At 41.9% G+C, this 19,400-nt stretch overlaps 1 protein-coding gene across 1 annotated transcript in view; it reads right to left on the bottom strand.

Moving 5' to 3' along the window:
• Positions 1 to 4,096: 4,096 nt before the first annotated feature.
• Positions 4,097 to 19,400, bottom strand: part of LOC102769599 (arachidonate 12-lipoxygenase, 12S-type) — a 19,644-nt gene continuing 4,340 nt past the window's right edge. Inside the window, exons 7-13 of the mRNA XM_015561533.1 lie at positions 15,972 to 16,181; positions 10,854 to 10,940; positions 10,463 to 10,632; positions 9,853 to 9,974; positions 4,705 to 4,805; positions 4,401 to 4,571; positions 4,097 to 4,276 (exon numbers count right to left, since the gene is read on the bottom strand). Of these exons, the coding sequence (XP_015417019.1) occupies positions 4,097 to 4,276; positions 4,401 to 4,571; positions 4,705 to 4,805; positions 9,853 to 9,974; positions 10,463 to 10,632; positions 10,854 to 10,940; positions 15,972 to 16,181 (1,041 nt within the window). The remainder of the gene's footprint in view (positions 4,277 to 4,400; positions 4,572 to 4,704; positions 4,806 to 9,852; positions 9,975 to 10,462; positions 10,633 to 10,853; positions 10,941 to 15,971; positions 16,182 to 19,400) is intronic.

Genomic DNA, 19,400 nt, shown 5'->3' with positions numbered 1-19,400 from the left:
GAGGGCACATGCATGGCTGCTGGTGGAAGTTTAAAATGGTTCAACATTTTTGGAGGATGATTTGGCAAATTTGATAAAAATGTTCAAGGTACATCCAAAAGTCTTCTTCTAGAAATCTCATCTGCTGAGATAAAGCATGAGTGCATAAGCCCTGGTAGAACCCAGGATGCTACTGTGGGTCCCCCTTCCATGGTAGGAAAACATGCTAACTACCTGCATTTTTAGGACAAGGTGGCATCTATATTAATAAACGGGTAACATGCTAATTAGACTGAACATCTTCCAGATGACCTTGACATCCTTCTTGACAAAGCCATGGTAGCGGGGCTGAGGCAGAAGTGGTTAGGGGTGATTAGGCAAGCAGGCAGAGGGATTAAGGGTGATCAGGCAGGCAAACAGAGGTGGTTAGGGTGATCAGGCAGGCAGGCGTGAGTGGTTAGGGGCGATCAGGTAGGCAGGCATAGGCAGTAGGGGCAATCAGGAAGGCAGGCAAGTGGTTGGGGCGATCAGGCAGGCAGGCAGAGTGGTTAGAGGTGATCAGGCAGGCAGGTGAGTGGGTGGGGGTCATCAGGCAGGCAGGCAGGCCAGTGGTAAGGAGCCAGTGGTCCCAGATTGCGAGAGGGTGGAGGTCAGGCTGAGGGACCCCCTCCCCCTGTTCATGAATTTAGTGCACCAGGCCTCTAGTATGATCATATAGGTTTCAGATTTGGATTTCTATGTTACAAGATCTGTATATTGCACTGTGTGCCCACCACCCAAAGTCAGTTCTTCTCACCTCACCATATATTAGGCCCCCTCAGTTCCTCTCATCTCACCATATATCACCCCCTATCAACGTTCATTAATGTTGTTACAGATGGCAAGATTTCATTTTTATTTTTTTATTTTTTAAGGAGTAATATTCTTTTGTATACATGCACCACATCTTCCATTCAACTATTGGTGGACACTTATGTTGCTTCCATATCTTTGCCATTGTAAATAATGCTGCAATTAACATAAGGATGCATATATCTTTTTAGATTAGTATTCAGGATTTATTTGCATAAATAACCAGATTTGGAATTGCTGGGTCATATAGAATTTCTAGTTTTAATTGTTTGAGGAACCATGATACTTCTTTTCATAGTGGCTGCACCAATTTACAATCCCACCAACAGTGCACTAGGGACTCCCTTTTCTCTCCATCCTTGCCAACACTTGTTTTTTGTTGGTTTATTGATGATAACCAGTCTGACAGGTGATTAGGCAATATCTCATTGTGGTTTTATTCACTTTATCTTTTTTAAGTTTTTATACTTGATCTCCTTGATTGATCCTCTATTTCTTAATGTTTATATTTCCTATTTCTTTGACTTTTAGTTCTATATTCTGGGAGATTGTCTGTATTTAATTCTGTTAATTTATTTTGTTTTTGCACATTTACTTTCTGAAAGATCATTATTATTTTTATTTCCCCATAGTACATTTCTTTTATTTTATAGGGACTATATTTTCTCAAGTCCAAAGATAGTGATTACAGTATTTTTTTAAATATATATTTTAATTGATTTCAGAGAGGAAGGGAGAAGGAAAGAGAGATAGAAACATCAATCATGAGAGAAAATTATTGACTGGCTGCCTCTTCCATGCCCACCACTGGAGATTGAGCCTGCAACCCAGGCATGTGATATGACTGGGAATTGAACTGTGACCTCCTGGTTCACAGGTCGACACTCAACCACTGAGACACACTGGCCAGCACAGTATTTACTTTAAAATGATTGTGTTTGCTGAATTATGTTTCTTAATGTCATCATTTTTCTCCTTTTTATGTTGGACTTGTCCCTTTATGGGGTAGCTTACCTAACTCCCTGGAGATCCTTATTATCTATTTATGATTAACACTGAGGCAATTTGTTGGTGAGCTAGAAGCTCTACATGGACAGTACTCATTGACTAGAGCAGTGATGGTGAACCTTTTGAGCTCGGCGTGTCAGCATTTTGAAAAACCCTAACTTAACTCTGGTGCTGTGTCACATATAGAAATTTTTTTATATTTGAAACCATGGTAAAACAAAGACTTATATTTTTTGTATTTATTTTATATATTTAAATGCCATTTAACAAAGAAAAATCAACCAAAAAATGAGTTCATGTGTCACCTCTGACACACGTGTCATAGGTTCGCCATCACTGGACTAGAGGGTTCTGCCTTAGAATGAGGACCTGTTACTCTTGTGTGTTAGGCTAATCTGCTGTAATGAGGATACAGTGACTCCTCAAAATAGAAACTTATTTCTCTTGCACATAATTCTCTAGAGTAAGGGAGCTTTCCAGAGTATATAAGTGGTTCTGATAAATGCAGCCAACCAGCAAAACATCTATGGTGTTGTCCTAATTTATATGATTGAAGCTAGTTTTCTACTATCATGTTAACATTCCAAACTACAGGAAACTAAACAGAGGACATAGAGAGCAAGTCCATTATTTTTGAGGACGTGGTCTGAAATGGCACACATCACTTCTGTTCATATACTATAGACTACAGTTAGTCATATGGCCAACTCCGGCTGGAAGAAGGGTGTCTGAGAAATGTATTTTCTATTTAAATATGTGTCTGTTTGAGTCTGTTATTATTTTAGCATCACATTTACTGTACTTTGGGAGTAAGATGAGATAAAAGAGTAGGTTCTTTTCTCCATCTCAAACCAGAAGCTTGATCACATGTTGTTCCCTTCAAATCAGATGTGTTTTTTCTATTTCTAAGGTTTTATTTCTTTTTCCTTTTAAAAAAATCTCTCATTTTAAAAATTTACCTTTATTGTTGTATGTATTACAGATGTCCCCTTTGATTGGCTCTTACCCAGTTGAAACCAAGATAATATAGGAGGAAGTACTTTTGTGAGGCATGCCCATAGGAGCTAAGATAGCAACCATAAAGGGGAGGTACCAAGGCTGGGAAAGTGATCAGATTCAATAAGGAACTCAGAACCCAGATGATCTAGTAAATGGATTGGTTATAGAGAGAAATCAAAAGAAGCCAGAAAGGATTGGGAAGCTGATTGGTTGGTTTGAAAGGGTACCTGGTTCTTAGCAAGCCTGGGATACTACAATGGAATTCAACAGTGTATACAGTGGCAAATTGGATATATCTCAAGAATGCAAAGTTGGTTTAAGACTGAACACTTTATATAAATGAGTGCACTGACACAAGCAAATCACAACACACTATATTTGGAGAATAACAAGCTGATTTTAATGTGTATATGAAAGGTCCTAAGTCCAAGAAAAGCTGTCACCTCTAAAAGACAAATTGATGGATCGACGCTACAAAATAGTAGGTGATTTTAATTATAAAGTTGTAGTAATTATGTCAGTATGGTATAGTATAAGACAGACACATTAATGAAAACATAGATTAGAAATCTCAAAAATATTTCCATTCTGATTTGGCAAAGTGATATATGCTAGCATTATAGATCAGTGAGAGAGGATGCGCTTTTAAACTGTGTTGGTATAATAGATTTTCCAAAAGAAAAAAAATGGAATTGAATATTCATCTCACACGATATTAACAAATCTATCTCAAAATGATTATATAATAAATGAAAAAGACAAATTTTCTAGAGATAGGAGAATCTATATGAGTGAATAGTTGATCTCTTTAAGGAATGTGTTTTCTTTCTTTTTTTAAAATATATTTTATTGATTTTTTACAGAGAGGAAGGGAGAGAAATAGAGAGTTAGAAACATTGATGAGAGAGAAACACCGATCAGCTGCCTCCTGCACATCTCCTACTGGGGATGTGCCCGCAACCCAGGTACATGCCCTTGACCGGAATCGAACCCGGGACCTTTCAGTCCGCAGGCTGACGCTCAATCCACTGAGTCAAACCGGTTTTGGCAAGGAATGTGTTTTCAAGTTAAAGGTCATTCTGTTAGATGACCTGGAAGTGGGACAGTGCCTCAGGCTAGTGATATATTGAGGGATGACACTCAGATAGAAAAGAAAATAGAACCACAGCAACTCAGATCCAGGAAAACGTAAAACTCAAAAGGAAAATGTTAACCCTAGCATTGGCCTGTCGTCTTTGAAAGGCCATTATACTGGGGCTCAGACAGCAACACTATTCTCTATGCAGCTTGGCTTCAGGTATTCATAGGGAATGTCTAGCTGCTCATTCCGGGCCACTATCTCCCTCTCCAGGTTGTCCAGATCTGCTTGAAATTGTCTTAAAATAGCCTTGGGCTCAGGGCCTGAGAAATATTCTTCTGTGTGATACCCCAGGGGTACCTGAAGCAGAAAAGAAGGATTGATCAGCTTCTAGTTCCAAGACACAGGAATCAGAGCCCAGCCCCACACTCTGCAATTTCTTTTCTGTTATCACTGCCCCAAAATTCCCCAAATCTGCTCTTACCATGTCTTGTTGCTGCCGGCCCAGTTGCCTCATCAAAAGCATCTGAAGACAGCTCTGCCGGGCATTAGGGAGTGAGCCCATCAGTGTGGCCATTGTCACATCTTCCTTGGTGGTAGGAGGGGGCATCCGCATTGTGCATGGGGCATTAGGGACCCAGAAAAACCAGTCATGCTGAGGGAGGGGAAGAATCTGGAGTCAACTAAGCACTCTGATATGCAGGGCTCTAGCTCCCAACTCTTTCCTTCAAACATACCCTAGACCAGGCACTTTTCCCTCAGGGACCCAGGCTTTCAGTTGCCCATACCTGGCTGAAGTTGATTGCTGCATGCTGGGCAGTGCATCTGAAAATGCACATGGTAAGGAAATGGCAGAGCTGAGCCCGAGACTGGAAGGAGACAGGGAAACCTAGGAGAAGAAATACCAAAGTTTAGAAACTGCAATCCCTGAAAAAGATAAGGGAATGAGTGCTAATGTCTGGAGATTATGTTATGATTAATGTGCATTCATTCATTCACATAAATATATATACTGCATCAAAAAGAATAAAATAGCTAGAAATATATTGAACCAAGGAGGTGAAATACCTGTACAGTGAAAACCGTAAGACATTGAAGAAAGAAATTGAAAATAAATAAACTGAAAGATATTCTATTATCATAGATTGGAAGGATTAATATTATAAAATGTCCATACTACCCAAGGCAACATATACATTCAATGCAATCTCTGTGAATTTCCAATTGCATTCTTCAAAGAAATAGAGTAAATCAATCTACAATTTATGGAATCAGTTAAGACCACAAATAGCCACAGAAATCTTGAGAAAGAATAACAGAGTTCAGGGCATCCTCATCCTGCTTCCTGATTTCAAACAGTATAACAAAGCAAATTGAATCAAATCAGTATGGTATTGGGCATACAGCAGATACCTAGATCAATGGAACAGAAAAGTGAGCCCAAAAAGGGAGCCAGGAATATACAATGGGGAAAGGACAATGTCTTCAAAAATGGTGCTGGGAATACTGGCAGCCACATGCAAAAGAATGAAACTGGACTGCTATTTTATACCACACACACGAATTAAGGAAAACTTGATTAAAGTCCTGAAACCATAATACTCCTAGATAAAAACACCAGTCTTGGTGATGACGTTTGGATTTGCAAAAGCAAAGGCAACAAAAGCAAAACACACAAATGAAACTACATCAGGCTAAATAACTTCTGCACAGCAAAGGAAATTACCAATGAAATAAAAAGGCAACCTACTGAATGGGAGAAAGTATTTGCAGACCACATATCTAATAAGGTTAATATCCAAAATATGTAAAGAACCAATACAACTCAATAGCATAATAAACCAGAAGTCCAATTAAAAAGTGGACAGATCTGAATAGGCATTTTCCCAAAGACTCACAGATGGCCAACAGGTACGTGAAAAAATGCTCAACATCACTAATCATCAGGGAAATGTAAATCAAAATCATAATGAGATGTCAACTCACACCTGGTAGAATGACTATTATAAAAAGACAAGGAATAACTAGTATTGGCAAGGCTGTGGAGAAAAGAGAAGTCTTGTGCATTGTTCATAGGAATGTAAATTGGTGAAGCCACTATGGAAACCAGTATGGGAATTCTTTTTTAAAAAATTAAATATAGAATTGCCATTAGATCCAGCAAACACACTTCTGGATATTTATCCAAAGGAAACAAACACACTGACTTGAAAAGATATCTGCACCCCAAGTTCATTGCAGCTTTATTTACCATAGCCAAGACATGGAAGCAACCACCATTGTTGGTATGGCTGAGTTGGTTGGGCATTGATTGTACTGTGTACCAAAAGGTTGGTGATTCAATTCCCGTTGAGTGCACATACCAGGTTATGGATGGCGGGCTCCATCCCCAGTAGGGGGCATGTGGGAGACAGCTATTCAGTAGTCTTGTTCCTCAATAATACCTATGTTTCTCTCTCTCACACCCTTACCATCTCTCCAAAAGTAAATTTAAAAATATTTTTTAAAAAGGCACGGAAACAACCTACATATTTGGCAATGGATGAATGAATAAACAAAATTTTATTATTTAGCCACAAAAAAAGAAGGAAATCTTTCCATTTGTGACCACCTGGATGGACAGTATGCTAAGTGAAAAAAACAGACAAAAAAAGATAAATATTCTATGATCTCACTTATACATGAAATCTTAAAAAATAAAAAAGGGAAAAAAATCCTGAGATCATAGACACAGAGAACAGATTGGTGGTTGCTAGAGGTGGGGATAAAGGTGGGTGAAATGGGTGAATGTGGTCAAAAGTTACAAACTTCCAGTTATAAAATAAACAAGTCATGAGATGTAATGTACAGCATGGTGGCTATAGTTAATAATACTGTATTGTATATTTGAAAGTTGCTAAAAGAGTAGATCATAAAAGTTCTCATCAAAGGAAACACTGGGAACTATGTGTGGTAATGGATATTGACTAGCCTTACTGTGGTGATCATTTCACAATACATATAAATAATGAATCATTATGTTATAAATCTGAAATTAATAATTTATATCAACTAGACCTCAATTAAAAAATCACAAGATAGCCCTAACTGGTTTGGCTCAGTAGATAGAGCTTCAGCCTGCGGACTGAAGGGTCCCAGGTTCGATTCTGGTCAAGGGCATGTACCTTGGTTGCGGGCACATCCCCAGTAGGGGGCATGCAGGAGGCAGCTGTTTGATGTTTCTCTCTCACTGATGTTTGTAACTCTCTATCCCACTCCCTTCCTCTCTGTAAAAAATCAATAAAATATATTTTTTTAAAAATCACAAGATAAAGGCTACAACCCTAAAGGTATAAGAGTAAAAGACTTTAATAGGCACGTCATAAAGGAGGATATCCCAATGACTATTAAACCAAGAAAAAAGTACTCCCTAGTCTTTAGGGAAATTCACTTAAATATACAATATGATAGATCTACCTATCCACAAAAATGGCTAAATAAAAAAGATAGAAAAATATTTTCATGTATTTGAGACTATATGGAGCTCTGAAACTCTGATGAAAGGAGTGGAAACCAGTACAACCACTTTGGAAAAGGGTCAATAACTATTGAAGCTGATTGTCACATACTTTATGGCCCATCATATCCACACCTAGGTATTAATAGAACAGGCAAACACACAGAGAAATATTCACAATAGCACTAATATTGATCGCCCCAAACTGGAAACAATACTAATTGCCCATCAGTAGCAAAAAGGAAAAATAAATGGTGCCATAATTATAAAATGGAAGTTACCACAATGATAATGAACAAACTACACGCTGCATTCAACAAAGTAGAAAAATCTCAGACATAGTGTTCAGAGAATGAAGCCAGACACAAGCAAGTGCGTGCTGGTGTTTCCTTCTGTGGAAGGTCAAGTAAAATTAGCCAACCTACAAGTCAAGGTAATGGTTACTTTCACGTGGGTATGACTGGAAGAGTACACAAGGGGCTTTCTGAGGGAGCTGGTGAAGTTCTCATTCTTGATCTTCATGCTAATTATACAGGTGTGTCACTGTAGTAACGCATCATAAGTTGTACACCTATGATTTCTGTACCTCTCTCTAGGTTTGTTGTATTTCAACAAAATTGCTCTCTCCCCAAAAGGGGTTCAGTGCTTATAGATAGATGGGAAATGATGCAAAGAAAGAGAAGTAATTCATTCAGTTAAAATACAGGAAGGGTGTGAATATCAGCTATCCATTCCACTCAATATGCAGGCAACTGTTTTAAAATATAGTTTCTATTATTATTATTATTCAGTTGTGCTAAAGCCAACAGATCAGGAGATAACTGTCATGGAAAAGATATATGTTATACTCACAGATCCCAAGAGATGAGTACCTACCACACCACAGGGAACCACACTGGGAGCACCAGGATTGGTCAAGAGGCAGAGGGGTGAGGAGAAAAGGTAGCAGGAGCCTTTGTCATGGTTCAAAGTATCAAAACTGCAGAATTAACAAACATGATGAATGCAGTGAGATGGGGTCATAGAGTTTGATGCATGACCAAGGTCATCTATGCCATGGCAGAGTCTGGACTCTCCTATTTCACATATTGGGGAGGTATTTTTGTGTGGAGTGGAGCATATGATTAAACTCATCTGACACTATGTACTATGCAGGTTTCAGCACTGTCACATATTATATCATTGGGTCTCAAACATTCTGTCAGGTACTAAGTGAGAATGGTTGCCAAATATTTTGTCCATTTTAGCTTTAAGGAAACTAAAAGTCAAAGTGAGAGAGATCTAGTGGATGGCTCAAGATCACATAGATGGAAAGAGGCAGAAACCAGTACTTTAGAAACAAATATTAGTGTGTGGCCTTAATGAGAATAACATGGGAATAATAGGGCAGAGAGAACATTCAAAGTTAAGGGAGTGAAATGGGGGAATCAGAGATTAAAGCTTATACATGACTGTATTTTATAAATGCTTAAGGTAGATATGTCATGGGAAGAGGATGGCCAGGGAGAGGAAGAAGCATCTTTTGGGGCTTGGGATGCTTGAAGAACAGAACTGAAAAGTATGAGAGAACATTTGGTCCTGAAAGGGTCAGGGTGGTAGGGGTGTTTCCCAGACCCTCCAAAGAAAGCCTCCCTCCACGGGTCTGGCATTGGTATTTTAAACCTTGTATTTTCATGTCCCAGCCATAATAGCTTCCCAGTAAATGTTTGTACTTGTCTCACAGGCTGAGGATGGGACTCAAGGTGTTGGTGTGAAGTAGGCGGGGGCACGGCCTGAAGGACAATTTGAAACAGACGAGGTTGGCACATGTATGCTACAGAGAGGAAGATGAAACTAGGCAAAGGTCAAAAACACTGTATTTCTTCTTCTAGACTAAAATGTGGAGTGGAAGAATGAAAGGTAGTAGCTAGAGCTTAGTGATGAAATGTACTGGCTAGGGAAATCTGAGATTCAGTCTTCACCTAGAAATGACCCTGCACTGTGGTCATTGTGCTTGGATCCTCTTCTGTGTGTGGTGGACAGGAGCAGGCAAGAGGAGAGGGAGGGAAAGCCAGAGAGGTTCATCATGGACTTTGGTGGGAACATTTTCCCCACTTATTTTCTTAGGAAGAACATCAGAGGGCACAAGCAGGGCCTGGGCAGATCCCCCACTGGTTGCGGTTCTGGACCCACTGGGCTCTATGCTATGGAGGTTGGAGGCATCAGTGGCAGGAATGGGGGATGGTAATAAAGGTTGAGAGTCAGTTACTCTGCGGAGGAAAATCCTTGGGTTTGTAGGACTGTCCTAACACTTTGGAGGTGGGAATGGTATTCATATGCTTCATGTGTGGAGGGCGAGAGGGTAATGAGTTGTTGGGTTCATGTCCCCAGAAGGGCAAGGCTGACAAGGGGCTCTGGGCAGAGTTTCTGAACAACTTCCTTCTCTTGGCCCAGTTCTCACCTCGGTCCTGGGCCTGGCACAGCCCCACCTCAGTGATCTCCCGACACCAGGCCTGCAGCTCACGGTCCCCTGTCACGACATCATCCCCGTGGTAGAAGAGGTGGATGATCCCTTCCACGTACCTGCCCAGAGAAGAAGGGAGCTGAGCTCATTAAGAGTAGAAAGCCCTCACCTCTGATTGCTACTCTTTTTCTGTGGCCCCAGCCAAGGTCCATCCACTGTATCTGGACACAGATTTTACAAGAGTTACTTTTTGGGACATCCCTGAACTCATTCTACACACTAGTTTAGAAAGGAAGGAAATGTGGATCTTTAGTATTAATAGTTCCCTAAACGTGATTAATAACCATTCTCCCTAACAAAACCCTGGTTCTTCTAGATCCCCATCTCCCCATTTCCAGGTCTCCTAACCTATGCTCTTATTCTACTTTCCTTCTTTTCAGATCCTACCCACTGTCTCCTCACTCTTCCTCATCTCTCCCAGGATTGAGTCCTCTGCTCCCCCTGTGCGAACCTTCTTCTTTCATGTTCCTCATGCTGACCTCAAGACAGAGACCCACTCTCCCTCTCCGCAATGGCCATCCATTTCTCAGCTCCCACTCTCACCCACCGGGCAATGATCTCCCAGAGCCTTAAAGCATCATGGGCATAGAGAGCACTTGGGATTCCCAGCAGGCCCCGGTCAGCCAGATCTTCAGGAGGACAGAGGGAGCGGTAGGTCAGCTGAGCCATGGCCCGATGAAACAACTGCACAAAGCCTCCTCCACCTGTGCTCATTGCCTGGAATTTGAGAGTTGTCGGGTATCACAAAATAGAAGAGCTGCAGAGTCTTATATAAGGGGTTCAGTGTTGGGGTTTACAAAATTAAAGGTATAAAAGGAACAGGCACATAGGTTTAAGGGTCAGGACATTCATACTAGGTTGTCAGAGACTGTGAAGATGGCAGGAGGTTGTAGAGAGATGAAAGATTAGGCAGCCCTATGCCCCCATTTCCTCTTTACCTGATTAAATATTCCACTATCCGAGTCAAATTGGGTCCGTGCTCTGATGTTAACCTCCATGGTGTAGCGCATGTGTGGGATCAGGAGCTGGATGAAGAAGATTAGAGAAGGGTTGTTATTGGAGTCCATGCTTGGGTCCTCCCTTGTAGGGAGTGGCACTCCGCCTGGTGACGTTCTCTCCTTGGGATCTTTTCCTCCCTGCCAGTGCCTTTGCAGGCTGGTCTCCTTCTGCTGCTATGATCACTAACTCTCATGCTCTCCATGACTCTACTGTGAATGGGGCTCTGGAGCTAGCATGACCTGGGTTTGAGTCCTGGGTTTTAACCCTCATTATGATAGTTGTTCAAGGCCATATACCCCCTAAATGTTAATTTCTTCATCTGTCAACCAGGATGATAATAGGTTTCTGAAGTCAGGTGCTGTGGTGGTGATTATGTGAGTGATATATAGAAAGTGTTTAACTCAGTGCCTGGTACACAGAATCTTTTCTTCTTTTTCTTTAGTTATTACAAAAGTGCACCAAAGTCCAAAGATGGTGGTGGAGGTAAATGCTTGTACTTGCCACCTCCCACAACCATGTCAAAACTACAACTAAAATATAGAACAACCATCATTCAGAACTGCCTGAATGCAGTTGAACAGACATCCTACAACTAGAGAAGTAAATAAGAAAGCACATTGAGACTGGTGGGAGGGGTGGAGGCACAGAATAGTCTGGTTTTTAAAATTGGGAGTGTTATCTCCATGGCTGCCCGTGAGAAGCAGGGGTCCCAGCTGCACACCAGATCCCCCCATTCCAGGGTTCCAGATCTGGGAAGCCAAGTCCCTATAACTTTGGGCTATAAAAACCAGTGGGGATTGTGGCTGAGTGACATGGAAGCTGCTGGAGTCCCAGGTATTCCTCTTAAAGGGTCTGTGCATGAACATACACGATTTTGCTTCCTCTGAGCCCCAGCTCCAGGTGGCAGCTTTGGGGGAATCCAGGGATATATGGAGAGGAACTGGACTGTCTGCAACTGGGGCAAGAATGGAGGGGCGGCTCTCTCCCAGACAGGGGTACTCACAGGGGTCATTGTTAATGTTCTGGGACCTTCCCCATAGCAGGGCTGACTGGCAGTGTATCTCAGTTTCTATTACCATGGCCAACACTGTTACCTCTGGTCTGGTGATCCCCTGAGATGCCACCCCATCCAATTTGCTGCCCCACCCAAACTATTTGCAGTGCCTTTTCCATATGAAATGGCCTGCCCTGACTCAGGTTTCAGACTTTCCTAAAATCTCTTAAACAAGCTCCAAACCTATCAAAAGAGGCCCAAGACCTGGCACTAGCACAGGCCTGCCTTGTTTCACAGGTGGGCCTCATCTGGGCACTTCCTAGCCCAATACAAGTAACAGCCATCTGCAGATCTCTCTGTAGCTCCTGCAGAGTGGCCCCAGGTAGTGGCTGCCTTTATGCTTCCTGGGAGGCCCCAGAGCCAGTGTGCCCAGTGGACAGGCAACACACTCAAGAGGAAGACTCAGTGTGCACCAAAGCCCCAATGAAGCAAGTATTGCTCCATAGGGGTGTCTCCTGAATAGCAGCTCTTCTGCTGTAGTCACAGCAGTTCCTCACAGCCAATTGTCCTGGAGGTTAATTCCTCCAAGTGATGCCAACAACAATCAAGGCTCAACTACAATAAGACTGTGCACATAAGTCATACAGGGGCAAACCTAGAGTGTGCAGCTCAGGTGACTGGGGAGACTGAACCACTGGGTGCTATAGGACACCTCGTACACAAGGCCAACCTACCAATTCCAGGAGACATAACATTTCTATCTAATACATAGAAGCAAAAACAGTGAGGCAGTCAAAATGAGGAGACAAAGAAACATGTTACAAATGAAAGAAATGGAAACAAACTACTGGATACAGAATTCAAAACAATAGTTATAAGGTTACCTAAGGATCTTAATGAGTGCTTCAAGGGACTTAATGAGGGTTTCAAGGGAATTAATGAGAGTGCCAAGAGACTTAGTGAGACTTTCAAGGATCTTAGAGAAAATGTCAAAGATATGAAAAAGGACCGGTCAGAAATTAAGCATACACTAACTGAAATAAAGAATCATGTACAGGGATTCTACAGTAGAGTTAGAGGATTCTGAGAATCAAATCAATATGTGGAATATGAGGAAGAAAAAACACCTAATCAGAATAGTAAAAAGAGAAAAGAATTAAAAAATATGAAGATAGTGTAAGGAGTCTCTGGGACAACTTCAGGCATACCAACATTTGCATTATGAGGGTTCCAGAAGGAGGAAGAGAGAGCAAAATATTGAAAACCTATTTGAAGAAATAATGACAGAAAACTTGCCCTACTTGGTAAAAGTAATAGACTTCCAAGACCAGGAAGCACAGAGAGTCCCAAACAAGAGAAACCCAGAGAGATCCACAATAAGACACATCATAATTAAAATGCCACGGGTTAAAGATAGAGAATGTTAAAAGTAGCAAGAGGAAGGCAGTTAGTTATCTACAAGGGAGCTCCCATACAACTGTCAACTGATTTCTCAATAGAAACTTTGCAAGCCAGAAGGGAGTAGCAAGAAATATTCAAAGTGATGAATAGCAAGGACCTACTACCAACATTACTCTACCCAGCAAAGCTATCATTTAGAATTGAAGGTCAGATAAAGAGCTACACAGACAAGAAAAAGCCAAAGGAGTTCATCACCACCAAACCAGTATTACATGAAATATTGAAAGGTATTCTTTAAGAAAAGGAAGAAGAATAAGAAGAGAAAAAAGATCATAAATATGAACAATAAAATGGCAATAAATATCTATCAACAATTGAATCTAAAAATAAACAAAATATGAACAAAATAAACTAATAAATAAAATAAAATCAGAGGCATGGAAACATGGAACAGATTGATGAATCTGTTCAGAAGGAAGGGGAGAGGAGCAGGAAGAGATTAACCAAAGATCTTATATGCCTATCTGCATTACCTATGGATACAGACAATAGGGTGGTGAAGGCCTGGGGCAGGGTGGAAAACAGGTGGAGGTAGGTAATGGGGGGAATAAAGAGAGACGTTTGTAATACTCTCAACAATAAATATTTTAAAAATAAAAATTATACCTGCCAAACTAGTGTGGCTCAGTGGTTGAGTGTTGGTCCATGCAACAATAGGTCTCAGGATTGATTCCCATTCAGGGCACAGGCCTGGAATTCAGGCTTCATCCCCAGTAGAGGGCATACAGGAGGCAGCTGATCAATGTTTCTCAGACATGTTTCTATCTCTCCCTCTTCCTTCCTCTCTCTCTAAACTCAACAAAAGCATATATTTTTTAAATATGCACCCAATCCTGACATGTGCTTCTTTTTATCTTAGATTATTTTTATTTCAGTTTTAATCTGATTAATATATAGGATTCAGACAGTTTGGATATTGATCAGAGGTTTTTGATGCTGGAAAAAGGGAAGGGCACAAGTGATACTCCCATAATCAAGCAATCAAGAGAGCTCATATTGTTCTTTTCAGAAAGTTCATGGAGGGATGCTGGTGTCACAGAAAACACTAAGACAAAAGCAAGGAATAAAGAACCCAGAACAGAGTTCCTAACAGCAATGACAGAAATGATGACGACAATAAAAATAACAGCAGAAAACTGACATTTTTCTAGCATTTAGCCTGTAATGTCTCAACAACCCAACAATGCAGATCGCTATCCTTATTCAGAGATGAGGACCCTGAAGACACGTTTGGTGAGTGCTGAGACCAGGATTCAGGCTTCAGACCTGAGCAGTCTGAATCCAGAGCCTGCACAGGTAACCTTGGTAAGTTCTGCAGGCTTAGCCCTCCTGGGAGTTCCAACAAGACTGTCTGCCATGGGATGGAGTTGCTATGGTGAGGGAATATGGCTGTGGAGGGGGCTTATCTAGTAAAAGGGCATTTTGAAGTGTAAAATTGACATAAGTGATTTAAGCTAGGAGGGAGATGGTCATGCAAAGGCATCATGATGTTATCAAATCTGAGAGCCCATGATCTACATTAGTAACTATTTTGTCTATGTCACCCTAGAATCCCCTCCCCTGCCCCCGCCCCGAACAACTGCAGCCCAGAGGAGGGTTGGCGTTGGAAATCTCAGTGACATTACAGATCAGTTATTCTGCCTGCCAAATACTCATTTGCATATCTTACCAACACTTCAAGCTCTTTGTATCTAAAGCTCAACACCTCCTCTTTGCCTCCAAACTGGCTTCTTTTCCTGACTACACTCTGACCACTGCTCTACTTCACAGGTTTATAGATTTTTGCCCCCTGCTCTGCCCTGTTCCCTGTTTTTTTGGTCATTTCAAAAGAAGGCACTTTGTGAACTCCTGAGCCTGGCAGTGCTGAGGCCTCTGGCCTTTCTCTCCAATATTGCACAGGCATGACGCAGGCAGACTCCTCCCTCCCATCCCTGTCACCACCATGCTAATGCACAGCTTTAGTCTCCTCACTCTGGGGTAGATGTCAGGGACCAGCCGGCCTGCTATCCTTGCCCTTTTATTTTGTGCTCCTCATAACGTCTGGCTGCAGTAGAACATTCTCCATCAATACTGTAGTGTTTATAGCTGTCTCATTATTTTCATCTCTATTCTAAGATATGGTTCTCTGGCTGTTTGTCATGTCTACCATTTGTATTCCTAGCTTAATGGCAACATACTGGTTTAACAAATTATATTCCTACTCCCCTCCAGACCCATTGCTGGAGAATTTCAGAGAATTGACTTGCAATACTACTATGGGTAGAAAATGCTAAATGACTTGATTTAATAGGGTAGATGATATCAATGTGTATTATTTCTTACAACTGCATGTGGATCTATAATTAGCTCAAAATTAAAAGAATTTAACCAGGAAAATATAACCACAAGATTCAAGGACTTGCCATAGTTATTTTTCTCTTGTCCCTTCCTGCCTATGAAGATTCTTTGCCGCAATACCATATCAATGCTAGATTATTGCAAAGCAGGTTTGTTTAATGTTCCCAGCCAGATGGATTAGGCCTTTTAAATCCCGAGTAACTGTTGCATTATTTCCTTCCTCTGGGATGTGAGCAAGAGGAGACATGGAGGGTAGAGTATGTACCTTGAAGACAGGGTGCAGTCCTGGGAGGCACCTCATGGTGGCTACAGCGATGACCTCAGCCAGCAGATGAATGTTCAGCACGTGATATTGGAGCTGCTGCAGTTGGAAATCTGAACTATGTACCCAGGTCTTTGCCAGGAGCCAGGTAAGTGGAGGATCTGAAGGCAGGAATATTGGTGGGATGGGGGAGCTGGGTTTGGGAGGCTGGATCTGAAATAAAAGGATTTAAGCATTCATTGACCTCTCATGATATGTTAGACACTGTGCTCAGTATTCTGGGGGAAACTGATGACTAAGATTATTGTCTCCCAGGGGATTAGTACACTCATCCTCTGACTAGCAGTGGGGAAATGTGAGTGCTGTCATGGTCAGGTTCAAAGCAGGATAAATTGCAAAGAGGAATCTAGTATGACTGGGAGAAACCTGATGAGGATGTGAGTTAGGTCAAATAGGAAGGAGAAGCTGGATGTGTGAGGTAACTGACAGTTCTCATCAGTTGATTGGTGAGAACAGTAAGAGGGAAAACACACTAAAACCAAGGAAGAGACTTTCAAAATGGAGGTGGAATAGGTGGATCTTACACTTACCTTCTTCCAGGACCAAACTGGAAATACAACTAAATTAAAGAATAATCACCCTGAATAACCAACTAAAGACAAGCTGATAACCAAGGATTTTCAGAAACACATCAAGACAGGAAGGGCAGAGTTGGGAAAAGGGCTGGCCCTGCTCCCACAGGTAGTGGCTAAGGTTCAGGAGGTATACCTCTGTGAGGAGTTCCCCTGAGAAGCATGGGGCCTAATCCCCAGGCCATGCTCCCAATCCAGAGCACCAGAGCCAGGAAGAAGCACCCACATAACATTCAACTATAAAAAAAGCAGCAGCGGTTCTGTCTGCCAAGGAGTGATGGAATCTGCTGGAGACACAGGCAACCCTCTTAAAGGGCTAATGCACAAAATTTCATTTGCAGCCACTGACTGTAAGTTCTGGTGGAGAGAGGACAGTACAAACTGGAGTTGCCTAGGGAGAATCTGAGGTTTGGACTCTGGGGTGGAGTCAGGGAAATGGCTGCTGGAATACCTGTGCTGAGTCATTCTTCAGTGCCATGGTCACCATCTTTTCTAGGTGGAGCAATCCCCTCCATGCAACATCAGACTGGGGGAAAACAATTACCCCACTCTCTGGACTCCCTCTTGCCCCACCCTGAGGAGGTTAGGCTCTGCTGAGGAGTCAATTTCATTGACCAGGGTGTATAAGTCTGGGCAGACACAGGGGGTGTCAGTGACTAGCTTTGTGGTGGGGCCATTTCCCCCACTTTCCCGTGAACCTGACTGGCACTTCCCCCTCACAGGAGATCCAATAGAACTACCCTTCTGTCTTCCCGCAGTCCCAACCTTTGGGCTTCAGACACCGCACCTACCTGACTACAAGGTTAGGGCAAAATCTGAGATAGACTCAGTCATGTGGCTCTGGAGAAGAGACCACACCTATCAGCTTCCCTGAAACCTGTACAGCACCTCCTCTTTATGGAAGATCCACTCGCCCCATTCTCCCGAATTCACCACAGGCTCTTTCAGTGACTGAGCCTAACAGGCAGCCAGAAGGCAGAGGCAGGCAGTGGTGGCTTCCAGGTTGCCTTGGAATATCTGTTGACATGCCCCCAGGCCCAGTGCTGGTAAAAGCCAGCCTTAGAGCACGCTTGGTCCTTCCTATGCACTGCCAAGCCCAGTAGAGACAGCCACAATCTCTGGATCATTTGTAGCTTTAAACAGGTTGCCAAGGGCCAGGCACAGACAGTATCTGACATTAACCTGCGTCAGAGTCTCTCCCAAGAGGCCCAGAACCAACACACGGTAAGTGGCCAGCTTCAGACAACATTGGAGCTGGATCCAATAAACTTTGCAAACAGCCTATCCAAAAGGACATGGCAGTTGGCACTAAACAGCTGAGGCAAATTCCACTTTTTTTCTCCCCCTCCTTTCTCTTTTCTTCTTTGAGCCTTTTTATTTTATTTATTTTTCTTTATTTTTTATTTTATTTATTTTTATTTTCTGTATTTTTCTATTTTTTTTATTTTGGTCAGCGCCTGCACAGTAACACACATGCCAGGCCCAGTGTTTAGCCTCACAGTCAGCCAGCCTGAAAGTCAATCCCACCTACAAATGGGCCAACAGCTATCAAGACTCAATTACAATAGCAAGGCCCACATAAGCCACACAAGTGACATTCATAGAGCACCCAGGTCAGGAGATCAAGGAGACTGCACCACTGAGTCCCACAGAACACCTACTACATAAGGCCACCCCATGAAGACTGGGAATCAAAGATGCAGCCAAAATATGGAGACAAAGAAATAGGCCCTAAATGAAAGAACTGAGGACATCTCCAGGAAAAAAAGCTAAATGAAGTTGAGGTAAACAATTTATCAGATATAAAGCTCAAAGGAATGTTTAGAAAGATGATCAAGAAATTTAGTGGTAATTAGAACAGTGTGAAAGGAGACATAGAAACCATGAAAAAGAACCAGTTGGAAATGAAGAATATGATACCTGATATCTAGAATACACTGGAAGGAATAAAAAGTAGGTGATGAAGCAGAGGATTGAATAGCAGTTTGGGAGATAAAGTAGATAAAAACTCTGAATCAGAGCAGCAAAAAGAAAAAAGTATTAAAAAGAATGAGGAGCCCGGCCAGTGTGGCTCAGCGGTTGAACATCAACCCATGCACGAGGAGGTTACCAGTTAGATTCACAGTCAGGGCATTTGCCTGGGCTGTGGGCTCCACCCCAGCAGAGTGCCTGCAGGAGGCAGCCAATTGATGTTGATGTTTCTCTCTCATCAACATTTCTATCTCTCTCTCCCTCTCCCTTTCTCTCCCTATAAAATCAATAAAAACATATTTTTAAAAATAATGATTCATCTCATGTGGGGTTAATTTCCAAAATATATAAGGAACTCATTTAACTTAACAAAAGGAAGACAACGAATCCAATTAAAAAATGGGCAAAGGACCTAAACAGACACTTCTCCAAAGCGGACATACAGATGGCCAAGAGACATATGAAAAAAATGCCCAAAGCCACTAATCATCTGAGAGATGCAAATTAAAACAGCAATGAGGTATCACCTCATACCTGTCAGAATGGCTATCAACAAATCAACAAATGACCAGTGCTGGTTAGGATGTGGAGAAAAGGGAACCCTAGTACACTGCTGGTGGGAATGCAGACTGGTGCAGCCACTATGAATAACAGTATGGAGTTTCAAAAAATAAATAAACATGGGATTGCCATTTGATCCAGTGATCCCACTTCTAGAAATGTATCCTAAGAAATGTGAAACACCATTCAGAAAAAACACATGCATCCCTATGTTCATGGCAGTGCAATTTACAATAGCTAAGATCTGGAAACAACCCAAGTGTTCATG

The sequence above is a fragment of the Myotis davidii genome, unplaced genomic scaffold, assembly GCF_000327345.1.
Source record: "Myotis davidii unplaced genomic scaffold, ASM32734v1 scaffold2257, whole genome shotgun sequence".
In the NCBI taxonomy this organism is placed as follows: Eukaryota; Metazoa; Chordata; class Mammalia; order Chiroptera; family Vespertilionidae; genus Myotis; species Myotis davidii.
The sequence above is the reverse complement of the archived record's forward strand: the minus strand, read 5'-3'. Positions and strand labels throughout refer to the sequence as shown.